Below are 13,636 nucleotides of genomic sequence, written 5' to 3' on the forward strand. Positions count from 1 at the left end.
TGCATATTGCTCGTAGGCATTACATAACCCCTATCAATTTTGAGACTGCAGGGGACAAAGGTCAAGGTTACAGTGACTGTTAGTACATAAACTAGTTCTGCCAGCCTTAAGATGTACTTTCCTCAAACTTGGTTGTCACATGAGCCATGCATGGAAGTGCATTAATCCTATTGATGTTGTGGGCTTACGGTCAAAGATCAAGGTCACACAGACTGTTAAGATAAAAACTGTTTCCTTTCATATTTCTTAAAGCAATTTGATGTATGACTAGTAAACTTTGTAGTGTTAATTATTGCCAGTTGGCAGTAAAGAACTGTATTGATTTTGGTGCCAGTAGGTGAAAGGTTTTGAGCTGAACAATTCGACGCCCCAGAATAACAAGGGTATAAGTGTTAGTTACGCCCTTTTATGAATTATATATTTTTTGAAACTACATATACATACAAGGGGCATGATCCTATTAGAAATTCTTTTTTGTTACAAACTGCTGTGATGACCAAATTCACCAATAATAAAAGAGAGTAAATAAAAAGTTTTTCAGAATCATAGTAATAGAAGGGAGTATCTGCACTTAAATTTTGTACCCGAAGGGTCCACTTACGCCCTTCTGTTAATTCTATAGAATTAGAAGGGTGTATCTGTCATAGACAGTTTTTTTCATTTTGCCGAAAACTATGATTTTCCACTTACGCCCTTCTAATTCTTAGTCAGAGGTGTCAAATTCACTCTTTCGTGGCATTAAATTGCCTACCAGGCAAGCTGCAATATATTTAGAATTCTAACTAAATGTTTTGTATGAGATATAGTCAACCAATTAAAATACTGATAAATACGGTACTCAGTCCAATCAGCATACTTGACTCTAAATAACATCTAATGCCTGCACCCAGATAAAGAGTCTGGTGTGGATTGTTAATTAGTTGTAGAGTTTTGATGGAATGCAAAGTTTTGCATATCTTTTAGTCTGATCGCTGTGGTGAACAACAATATTCATGAAAAATCAAAATTGCAACATAATATTATAGGACTTTCCTTGAAAAATGGACAATTGTCATTAATGAGTAGTCCGTCTTAGGCGTTGTGTGCACATATCAGAATTGGCTACATGCATAACACAGCCTCAGTTAAATATTGATATTCCAATCAGTTAACATTTCCATAAAATTGATGTTTATCAAGCATAATGGTGATGATGATTGTGTTTGATGATATAAAAGGTTCATCAATAAAAAAATACTAATTTCAGTAACAATGGTGACAATTATTGGCACTGTAAAACAATTAAATATGTATAATAGGCCAATTTTTAAGTGTAATATATTTTATCAAATAGTTACGCCACCACATTTTAGATTGGGCTCCTAAATATTGGCAGTTCCGAGTCAAGCTGACTGTTAATTTATATCGCTGTGGTCACAGTGACTGGTAATGTAAAAATCTTTTCTGCTCAGTGTTGACCTTCAAACTTTGCAGGCACATCGCTTATGGGCAGTGAATGACCCCTACTAATTTTTAGTACTGTAGGTCAAAGGTTCTAGTTACAGTGACAGTTAGTTAAATAGAACATACCGTACACCATAGACAGCTCAGTTGATCTTGAGCTTTTTGTTAATAAGTGAGAGGTCATGGTCACTTATTATGTGAAGTGAATCAGATGGACATTTTATATGATGGTGCTGTCTATTTACAATTTACTTTCCTCCTAGTCTCCTAATAATTTCAGAATAATAATGCTTTGACCTTATGATCCTCAGAACTGACAGGCACATTTGCCTCAGCCAGTGGTTCTCACCTTGTTGACATTTGAGGATAAACACCATATTAGAAGTTGTAGCTTTTCATATTGGCTTCAGGCAAATAACCAATAATTTACAGAAGAAAAGGTGATTTGTATTACCAAACCTAGCAAAGACTAATCTTTGTTAAGATCTTTCCATTAGTGAGCAACAGTATTAAACCTACTTAACTATATTTACATAATGAAAGTCTCCAGGGTTTGACTTCTACTGTCACTGTTATCTAAAACTTCATTCATCAGTACATCACCAGGTTGCATCGGTTTTATGTACCGTTAACACTACAATTTTAAAGCAAAAGCGAAAATATGACAAATGAAAAGTGGTTGACTCTTGGCAGTAGATTTTATACAGCCACTGCAATGTGTCCTTAAAAGCTTTCAATAGACTAGAGCCCCTAATAGTATTTTCTTTGCTATAATTTTCATCTTTAATACAGAGTTATGTGAATTCATATATTCTTATGAGAGATAAAATGAAAATTTCTTGCTTATTGTAAAATTTTTCTTCAAAAGTTAGTAAAATATATAATAGAATACACAATCAATGTGTTTTATGCACATGCAAATATTATAAGTAATAATAAATGTATCTAATGCTGTGGTTTGACAGAGTAACAGGGGACTCTGTATGAAGGAATCTGCTGACAAAGCTGGCAAACCTGCAGATGAAGCATTTAATATAATTGAAGTGAAATTGACTTGTACATGGCATCAAAATGAAAAAGATACAATGAAAATGATATCAAAAAAACATTAAATGAATTAAAAATAAGATATCTCAACATTTTTCAATAGGAAAACATAACATCACTGTGTGGTATAACTATTGAGCCATAAAATTAATGCTGATTTTGTAATCAACAGACAAGTCAATAAATTTAACTCTGAAGTGACTAAATCAAATTGTACTTTTGTAGAAAACTTACAAAATTCTTCGTTAAAATATATGGGGGCTATATGGAATTCACGCATGTCCATCCCTTCGACAGTCCATCTGTAGGTCCATCCTTCAATGGTTTCGCTCCTGTCTGTTCTTAGCTAGTTTCATAAAACTAGCATCAAATGTTAACCTGATCTGAACTAATAGCTGAGTGTACAACACATGTCACTAGGTCCAAGGTCAGGGTCACACTTGATGGTCCAAGGTCAGGGTCACACTTGATGGTCCAAGGTCAGGGTCACACTTGATGATCAAAGGTCTTGATCACTACATTGTACTTTCCCTGTATCAAAGGGTAATCTGAGGGTATTAATCGCCTCTTGTTTTGATCTGTTTTGAAGGATGCTATAATGGTTTTCATTCTTTAAAATGATTTATCTCATAGCTATTAACTGAAATGAATTGTATGAGTATTCTGCCATTGGCTGCTATAAGGTGTATCCGGCTGTGATTCCTGAGAGCCCAGCTGTGACAAAATCGTGGAGAGAATTAACGCAGTATTTCTGGAACTGGCATATTCTTAGATCTAAACCTAATTTTAATCATGGGATGAAAACATGCATCCCAGTGAAACTGTATACAAACAAAATTGAAACTTCAGCATCTTTCATTAAAAACTGAAATAAGCTAGAAAACCAGAGAAAAATGCAGTCTTTTCTTACAAACTTTACGTCATTTCTAGAAAATCTTATTTGCTTCCCCTTTTTTAGGTTTGGTGTTTAAATATCATGCAGTTAATTCACCTGTAAATCCGTAGAAATTTAAGTAGAGAATCCATGTAGCAGACAGTACATTGCATGCTTCATGGTTAATTTAATGTTGGAACCTGTTTTAACTTTACTTTTGAAACAAGTCTGTTATCTTCTATGGTAATTTACTTTAGAATTTTAGTTATTTTTCAATTTAAGAATGAAACGAGGATTAAGCAATCCTTATGGTTACTATAGCAATATTTCTGTTTTATATGCCCTCACATCCAGCCAGACAGTCCAGGGTGTCTTGCAGGACAAGGTGTATCTAATTAGTACATGTACAGTGAAACATCCTTCACTCAAGGTCAAAAAGGGATTAGCAAAATGCTCCAGTTATCTTTAAGGATTTTAGCAACTCAACTGTGGAAAGCATAATGAAATCTGCTGTAGATCATATGAACTATAGGAGTTTGAGTCACTAATGATAGAGTGACTATTGCCTAAGATGGGAGCCGCACGGACTGGTTGTTTCTGAGAGCAAGGAAGCATTCTGATGCCAATCACCTGTTTTAAACAAAGCTTAATCATTCTTGGAGGCAGTCTGTCCTCAAACTCCCACTAGTAAGGCCGCAGTATTAGATCATTCTAAAGATAAGAACCACAAGCTTTTTGAAACAAATTAATATAAACAAAAACTAAGGTTAAGAATCTTTTACACACAGTTTTATGAACACATCCTGTTGTAACACTGACATGGCCAGTCTGATATCACAGACAATGTTGTTACCTGCCGTGTTACCTTTGTGGTTAACAAGCAATGGGGATGTTTGATAATAACAAACAAGTGACTAAACACGGATATGTAACAGTCTATTCTAAAGAGATAGCTTAAGTTAAAGTCTTTCATGTGCATGTACTAGAAATGTTACATTTCTCGATACCTTTTGTTTTCAGACTGCAGTGTTAATATTGTACAAGATAGTAGCTTGGTGATTACATAATCAATGCAACTTGCCCTGTTGAACGTTTGATAGTATCATATTTATGAAAAATGAGCCTTATGATACAATTTTGCCGTAACTGTTTAAAAGAATTATTATTTATAAATATTGTAAAGGAAAAACTTTTCTAAAAGCATTTACAAGATAAATTTAATTTGGGCTGTGTACCATATTTATCTGTAGGGAATTAAAATTGTGACTATAGTGTTTAAGGATTTGAGACTGAATGCTGACACTGATAAATGTTAAGTACTTCCTTAACCCTTATCATGCTGGATACGACTGGTTCTGCCTTTACGACCAGTGTAGATCATGATCAGACTGCACAGATCTGCACTGTTCGCTATTCAGCCAGTATCCTTTTGGTAAGCCCCCCTTTTAACAGTTAATGGTACTGTCCAAATTGAAAGATGGACAAGTTCATTATAGAAATTCAGCAGGGTAAGGGTTAAACTTAATATAATGAGCATTTGAGGAAAAAGACTGTTCTAAAGCAGTGTTTGACAAAATTTAATATCTTATATTTACAGGTGCAGTGGTTTGAACAACAGCAGATATTGACACGAAAGAAGAGAGATTTTGTTCCAGTTGAAGTAGATACAGCGCAACTCCTGAAATCCAACAGTATTTATAAGCGAGAATTATTGAATCACAAGCGAGAATTAATGAATCGGAAAAAAGATCTCCACTTCAATGATGAGCTGTTCAGCAAAATGTGGTATTATGTGAGTATACATTGTTACACTCACAACTTGTTGGCCACTGTCTTATAGCTGTATAACTTGTTGGCCACTGTCTTATAGCTGTTGGCCACTGTCTTATAGCTGTACAACTTGTTGGCCACTGTCTCATAGCTGTACAACTTGTTGGCCACTGTCTTATAGCTGTACAACTTGCTGGCCACTGTCTCATAGCTGTATAACTTGTTGGCCACTGTCTCATAGCTGTACAACTTGTTGGCCACTGTCTTATAGCTGTACAACTTGTTGGCCACTGTCTCATAGCTGTACAACTTGTTGGCCACTGTCTTATAGCTGTACAACTTGTTGGCCACTGTCTCATAGCTGTATAACTTGCTGGCCACTGTCTCATAGCTGTATAACTTGTTGGCCACTGTCTCATAGCTGTACAACTTGCTGGCCACTGTCTCATAGCTGTATAGCTGTACAACTTGTTGGCCACTGTCTCATAGCTGTATAACTTGCTGGCCACTGTCTTATAGCTGTATAACTTGTTGGCCACTGTCTCATAGCTGTACAACTTGCTGGCCACTGTCTCATAGCTGTATAACTTGCTGGCCACTATCTCATAGCTGTATAACTTGCTGGCCACTGTCTCATAGCTGTATAACTTGTTGGCCACTGTCTCATAGCTGTACAACTTGTTGGCCACTGTCTCATAGCTGTATAACTTGCTGGCCACTGTCTCATAGCTGTATAACTTGCTGGCCACTGTCTCATAGCTGTACAACTTGTTGGCCACTGTCTTATAGCTGTACAAGTTGCTGGCCACTGTCTCATAGCTGTATAACTTGCTGGCCACTGTCTCATAGCTGTATAACTTGCTGGCCACTGTCTCATAGCTGTATAACTTGCTGGCCACTGTCTCATAGCTGTATAACTTGTTGGCCACTGTCTTATAGCTGTACAAGTTGCTGGCCACTGTCTCATAGCTGTATAACTTGCTGGCCACTGTCTCATAGCTGTATAACTTGCTGGCCACTGTCTTATAGCTGTACAACTTGCTGGCCACTGTCTCATAGATGTACAACTTGCTGACCACTGTCTCATAGCTGTACAACTTGCTGGCCACAGTCTCATAGCTGTACAACTTGCTGGCCACTGTCTCATAGCTGTACAACTTGCTGGCCGCTGTCTTATAGCTGTACAACTTGCTGGCCACTGTCTCATAGATGTACAACTTGCTGGCCGCACTGTCTCATAGCTGTATAACTTGCTGGCGGCTGTCTCATAGCTGTACAACTTGCTGGCCATTGTCTCATAGCTGTATAACTTGCTGGCCGCTGTCTCATAGCTGTATAACTTGCTGGCCACTGTCTCATAGCTGTACAACTTGCTGGCCACTGTCTCATAGCTGTACAACTTGCTGGCCGCTGTCTCATAGCTGTACAACTTGCTGGCCACTGTCTCATAGATGTACAACTTGCTGGCCGCACTGTCTCATAGCTGTATAACTTGCTGGCCACTGTCTCATAGCTGTACAACTTGCTGGCCACTGTCTCATAGATGTATAACTTGCTGGCCACTGTCTTATAGCTGTACAACTTGCTGGCCACTGTCTTACAGCTGTACAACTTGCTGGCCGCTGTCTCATAGCTGTACAACTTGCTGGCCACTGTCTCATAGATGTACAACTTGCTGGCCGCACTGTCTCATAGCTGTACAACTTGCTGGCCACTGTCTCATAGCTGTACAACTTGTTGGCCACTGTCTTATAGCTGTACAACTTGCTGGCCACTGTCTTATAGCTGTACAACGTGCTGGCCACTGTCTCATAGCTGTATAACTTGCTGGCCACTGTCTCATAGCTGTATAACTTGCTGGCCACTGTGTCCCGTAGCTGAACTTGATTTTCATAGTGACCTTTGTCCAGTATATAAGTAAAAGAGCTGTAAATCTAATTGTAGCTTATTACTTAAAATAAAGTTTTAATATGATCAGAAATAAAATATCAGCAAAATGTGATTTAATACAATATTGGTGTTTGGATGGAATTTTATTGAAAACACAATAAAGATGCTGGGGGAAATACAATTTCAGTTGTTTTTAATGAGTTATTGATAAAATGCTTGGTAAACACAGGTCCTTATTGCCACTGGTAAATTGGTATAATAATTATTTTGTAACCTCAGCCAAAAAATATTGTAAATGTATATAAATGAAGAAACAGGTTACCATATCTTTGTGCAGAGGCATACATCATTTATGATTTAAATTTTATGATATTTCTTTATCATTTTATTATCTGATGCGTTGTCAGAAAGTAAAAAATTATAAAAAGTAATGAACACAGTAAATGATTATAATTTAGGTTGATATTTTTTGGTATAAGGCGAAAAGTAAAGCTTTACGGTTTTTCTTTAAGAGCATTCCCCATGAGTAATGGTGTATTCGCCTTTCCTAGATATTTCACTAAGTACACATTAGTGGCTTATGTACAAAAAACAAATGCTTGCATGCTGAGAAGTCAGAGAAATAAATTTGCTTGCAATTTCTAACATAGGAACTGGTTTCGCTATTGAGAAGAAAGAACATAAATCTAGAATTATGTCACTTTAAATTGAGAGTGCAAGAACTATGGGAGCTGTTTGTAGTTTCTGTTTCAGTACATCAGTTTTTTGCCCAGTCTTGTTGTACTTATAATGTACAGTCAGACCTGTTCAAAAGTGCACCTGATTGTACATACTGCTAGTGTCATTTATCATTTAAGCATTGGAAGTGCATTTTATTAACTTGTATGTTCAGAGTTATAAAACTGAATAAATACAGGTGGCTGACTTCGATTCACTTGCTCTTCACCAATGTGGGTTCAAGCTTCACTCTGGGCATTGAATTCTTTATGTAAGAAAGCCATCCCGCTGGCTTATAGATGGTTGGTGGTTCTATACAGGTGCCCACTTGAGATGAAATAGTTGACAGAGGGGCACTTGGTGTCTTCTGCTACCATCAAAGCTGAAAAGTCGCCATGTGACTTCAAATTGTGTCGGTGCAATGTTAAACACAACAAAATATTAAAACAAAAACAAACAAATACCATTGGCAGGTAAGGGCCACATTTTGGCTGTCCCAAACATGGTCCTTTTATGCAGGTCTGATACTAAGTTATTGTCCTTTCTCAGTGAAATGCCATTATGTTTTTTTTTCTTTTTAGAATGCAGGAGGGCTCAACCATACAGACATGAATGTAAAAGGGGCATGGGCTAAAGGTGTCACAGGCAAGGATGTTGTGATCACAATATTGGATGATGGGATAGAAAGGACTCATGATGACCTCAAAGATAATTACGTAAGATAACATTTAAATAGTGCTTCGAGAATGATTATATTTACATCTTGTTATAACCCCAAAAACAAAGTTTGAGTGGGTATATAGAAGTGAGCTTGTCGGTCAGTCGTAATTAAGTCCGTCAGTCAGTTGGCTTTCATAGTTTTCGGACAATAACTGATGAAAGGCTTGACAGATTTAAATAAATTTTGGTCCACAAGTGTAACATCATTAAATACAGGTCAAATTCGACTTTGAGGTCAGTATATCAAAGGTCAAGGTCAAGGTTAAACGGTTTCCTGATGACAACTTGAGAACACTTGGGCCTAGGATCACGAAAGTTGATAGGGAGGTTGGTCATGACCAGCAGATGACCCCTATTGGTTTTTGAGATCAGTAGTTCAGAGGTCATGGTCACGGTGACCCAGAACAGTTAAACTGTTTCCGGATGATAACTTGAGAAAGCTTGGGTCTAGGATCATGAATGTTGATAGGAAGGTTGGTCATGAGCAGCAGATGACCTCTATTGATTTTGAGGGTGTATTTGACATTGGCTTACTTCTGTGACAAGGCTGTATTATAGGGGGAATAATTTGTCACTCGTGTGACAGCTCTAGTTCTATTTGTATAGAACATTTTCAGACAACATGATATGATTATTGACACCTAAAATGAAGCCCTGGGGCCAGGGTTACTATACTGAATTTTCAGTCAAGTTTACTATTAAATCTTCGTTTCAGAAGCAAGCAGTCTGATGCAGTCATAGTTTTTAGGGCTTACCTATACTCTAATTTTGTCTCAAGCTATGTCAAGCACAAAACTAAAAAATTTTTATTCTTTTGAAAAATAATTTGACATAATTAAAGAGTCACTTAACTCGTAGCAGATGTTGTAGGTTGCACATTACAGGGTCAGCCATTTCAGTCATTTTGAACTTTAGTTGAATTATTTTTATTAAAAGTTTGTTTTTTGAAAAATCAAGACATCACTAATTCTTTTCTGTGATATTTGGATTACAATGTGCTGTACAATTGCAGTGATTCACCTACCTATTTTACTCACTTAACCCTTATCATGCTGGACATGATTGATTCTGCCTTTGTGACCAGTGTAGACCAAGATCAGCCTGTACATCCATGCAGTCTGATCATGGTCTGCACTGTTCGCTATTCAGTCAGTAAATTTTCAGTAAACACCCCTTCAAATGATAAATGGTACTGCCAAAATTGGAAGATGGACCAGTCCATTATAGAAATTTAGCATGGTAAGGGTTATTAGTCAGACTAACAGTTCCTGCTTTTAGTGGCATAAAACTGTAGTAGTATATTAGAAGAAAGATACTGCTTTAATGATTAACCCTTACCCTGCTAAATTTCTATAATGAACTTGGCCATCTTTCAGTTTAGACAGTACCATTATATGTTAAAAGGGGTGCTTACCAAAACGATAATGATTGAATGGCAAAACAGTGTAGATCATGATCAGACTGCTCGGATGTACAGGCTGATCATGATCTACACTGGTCACAAAGGCAGAATCAGTCATGTCCAGCGTGATAAGGGTTAATGATTAAAGTTCTCTTTAGTGTAGGGGCATACAGTGAACGCTTTAATCAGCCAGATAAGGGTATGAGCAACAGAGGTATTTACCAAATCACAGTCAAAAAGATCTACCTGCATTTGAATTCTGACAGTTTTTACAAACTTCATTGAATTTATATACAGATAAAGGGTGAAAAATTTTCTTTTGAGTTTTTCAGTAATTTGAGTGAGTAGTTTATACACCTAGAAACATTGTTTTGTTGTTATGATACATGCAACAGAAGCACCAAAATGATCTTCCCTTCATGTTATTATATTGCTTTATAATGGGAACAAATAAAAACAATTTATTTAACTCCCACTCCACCTTTCAGTTCTTAAACATACTGTAAGATTTTTTTTATAAATCTGATTACGGCCAAGCATTTGGGGTTGCCTTTTTAAAATTGTAGAATGTGAAAGTTTCAGACCGATAGTGAATATGATTTAAAGGGGTAAAGTGTTTGATGTTTTGATTTTGAAGTGTGGATGTAACCTGTGTGACAGTGTTACCTTGCCATTCAATATAATTGTATTTTCTGTGTAAATTTTGAAATCCATGAATTTGAGTCCCTGTGAATAGCTGTTTATATGGTCAAAACCACAGATCGCCCATAAAAAATGGTTTCTTTCTAGCAGAAACTTTAGTGAAATTATTTTTAATAATTAAGTAGATGTGATTTGAATGTAAAGTCTGCCATTTTGCTTAAATGATTTAGATATTCATAAATTTCTTATGTTCTGAAAGACTGAACATTGTCCTGATCTTTCCCAAACTTTTAAAGAAGACCATGGATTATATTACAAGGTTCAGCAGGCCCCAGTTCTCCTTAAATTCATGTGACAGCATTGGAGAAAAAAATGCCATAAAATAATTATACTGTCTTGTTAGATTAGAGCATTTTGATGCTGCTGAAATAGCTCTATGTATTGATGTAAAAAAAGTAAATCTACCATGCCCTTGACTTGTGTATAAGGAAGTCCCAACTGAGGTTGAGATTTCGTCCCCCAAAAAGAAAGGTTCTGCTGAGTTATATAAAGAACATATTATAGAGATGTATTCTGTTTTTGTGTCTGTCTTGAGCCATTTTTTTTAGACATGATTTGAAATATTTTAACAGAACATATAATAGCAATCTTCACTGCAGCCCTACAAGTTTCAGTGAGGTTACTTGAGGAAGACAAGATTTATGGCCTTTTGTACTCGTGTACATGTATAGTGTTTTTTTCCATGCCATGAGTTAGACATGATTTGAAGTATTTCAATAAAGCATGGTATTAATTCATTTTGAAAAGTATGAGACTTTGTCCAATTCATTGGGAGATAACAATTAATTTAAGTTACTTTTTTGTACCCATAAACAACCAAACAGATGCTGGAGACACTACCGGTAGTCTGATTCTCAGACTTAGATACATAACCTTGATGCCAAATTCCTAGATAACTTTAGTACCAACAGAATTTGCTATACCGGTAACCTCTGTCGACAAAGGATGACATCAGTTGAATAGTTATAGTGCCATATGCATATAAAGAAGTAAAGCTTGCTGTTTTAGACCTCAGTTACAGTAACTGTGAAATCATTAATATTCATCGGGGGCTAATTTTCATTGATTTTGTGGTTGAGTCAATCCACGAAATTTAATCCCATTTGTGACGAACAAGTAAAATTCCCATCCATTTTAAGTTCTGAAGTTGAAATCCACGAATTCATATCCCCACGAAATTGCCCATTGACCGAAACCACGAAATTTCATGCCCACGAAATTAAATTATTTTACCGTATTTCTCACTGCGTATTTTATTCCGCATGGCAGTCACAAAGTCTTTTCGGGGCAGCTCTAAAATATAATACAAAATGAAGATTTTGAATATTGTTATGTCTCCCACCACACAGTGGTGTGGTAGACATTGATTTACTCCTGTCTGTGTGTGTGTCTGTCTCTCTGTGTGTCTGTCACAAATCTTGTCCGCACTCTAATTTGCAGAAAAAAATAGCTGAATGCTTCTGTTTGCCAAGAAATTGCAGAAAAGCTTTGATCTAAGAAATAGTTTTAAATAGTGTTTAAGGTCAGTATCTTGTTTATTACAGAAAAGGTCTTGCTGTTGTATTATGCAAGGCATGCTGTGTATGTGGGCTTGTAATTGCAGTGTTTCAGGAATTTCTGGTAATGCAATGTCTGGGGATATAAGACTGTAATATTGGCTGTTTCCTGCACTTCCTCTACAATTATAGTATTTCCTTCAGCTTTGATTACAGCAGTGAGCTGCCTCTAGATTTATATACCCTAATGTGCTTAGCTAAATATATCACAATAGCTACAGAAGTCGCAATAAAAAGATTTTAAGCTATTTCTTTTTATTTGTTTTTGGTTTATTATTTTCATTGCCAGTTTTAATAGTTTGGTTTGTAGCACTTTATAAATTTTAAGTACCTTTTTCTTTAATCATCAATTTCAGAGGTATTGCCTTTTGTTTGTTTTTATTCAACAAAAACATATTTTATAGAGAATGACTAGATGATAGTTCTAGTTCTATGTGGTACTCTGATTGTATTGCAGAGCAGCAAGCTATGTAGTCTGGCTATAGACTAGATAATATTTTTAAATATTTAAAATAATTTCTCTTATATATTCTGACCAGTCTTTCTTGGCTCTGATTATCATAAAGTAGCCGCAGACCTGTATATAAGTTGAGGACATTTTGCTCAGAGTGGGGGAAAACTGGTAGTTTGTTGAATTTTTACACATTTCTAATTTACTAATAGATTTTAAGAAAGATTTGGTTTATATTTTTGCAAAGTTAATGTGTTAATTATACAGACAGCCCAGGGGTAATGTTTTATCTTTGATCAGTTTTAAAAATGTTTTTGTCAGCTGAACTTTAATTGTTAGTTTAGATGAAAAATGCCTGTATTGTTTAAATTTTCATTATCACATATTTGACAGTAAAGCCATAACATGAATTTGGTATTTAACTTACCTAGTAACATTTCATGTTGACATTGTTTTATGTAAGTTGACTTTGTCTATAATAATGTAAGGAAAGAAGAAATTTTGACAAGTCCAGCCAAAAAAACTAACATACGATCAAAAGATAATTATTACATTTGTGTCGTAAAATTCTATATTGAAGTTATTGTTTTATTATTTTATTAAACTTTATTAATAAGTTCAGTATGAAAGAGATATACTTACTTATCTTAATGGATAGTGGATTAAAGCCTCACTGTTTCAAAACTATTTCTAGGGTATTTAAGAGAAATTGAGACAACCCTATCAGGATTTTTTATATGCCGAAAAGTAAATAAAAATCTGGAAACATTATGTTAAAATGTTTTTGAACTGTCAGAATGTTAATGTATTTTGTGGGTTTGTTACTTTGTTTTTGTTCCTTTGCATTTGAACAACATAAAGGTGTCACTTTTTCAGCATTTTGTCACAGCTGAAACTTACTGTCCACCCAATTATGCTAATTAACCATTTATATCTTACAATGAGAGCAGCATTTCTTCCTGAAACCCTGAAAGGATCTTTGTGTATTATATTGTTTGTGCACAAAAACTAGGGAGTGGGGAATAAACTAATTAGAGGGAGAAAAAAAAGGTTGATTTTTTCCC

General features: G+C 35.8%; 1 protein-coding gene across 2 annotated transcripts in view; it reads left to right on the forward strand.

Annotated features, from left to right (window-relative positions):
• LOC123565983 (furin-like protease kpc-1) overlaps positions 1-13,636 on the forward strand; it is an 85,222-nt gene that overhangs the window by 24,944 nt on the left and 46,642 nt on the right. For both annotated transcript variants that reach the window (XM_045359742.2, XM_045359743.2), the window contains exons 3-4: positions 4,962-5,156; positions 8,323-8,457. In XM_045359742.2, coding sequence (XP_045215677.2) covers positions 4,962-5,156; positions 8,323-8,457 — 330 coding nt within the window. The remainder of the gene's footprint in view (positions 1-4,961; positions 5,157-8,322; positions 8,458-13,636) is intronic.

Source organism: Mercenaria mercenaria, chromosome 8 (assembly GCF_021730395.1).
Source record: "Mercenaria mercenaria strain notata chromosome 8, MADL_Memer_1, whole genome shotgun sequence".
Lineage (NCBI taxonomy): Eukaryota > Metazoa > Mollusca > Bivalvia > Venerida > Veneridae > Mercenaria > Mercenaria mercenaria.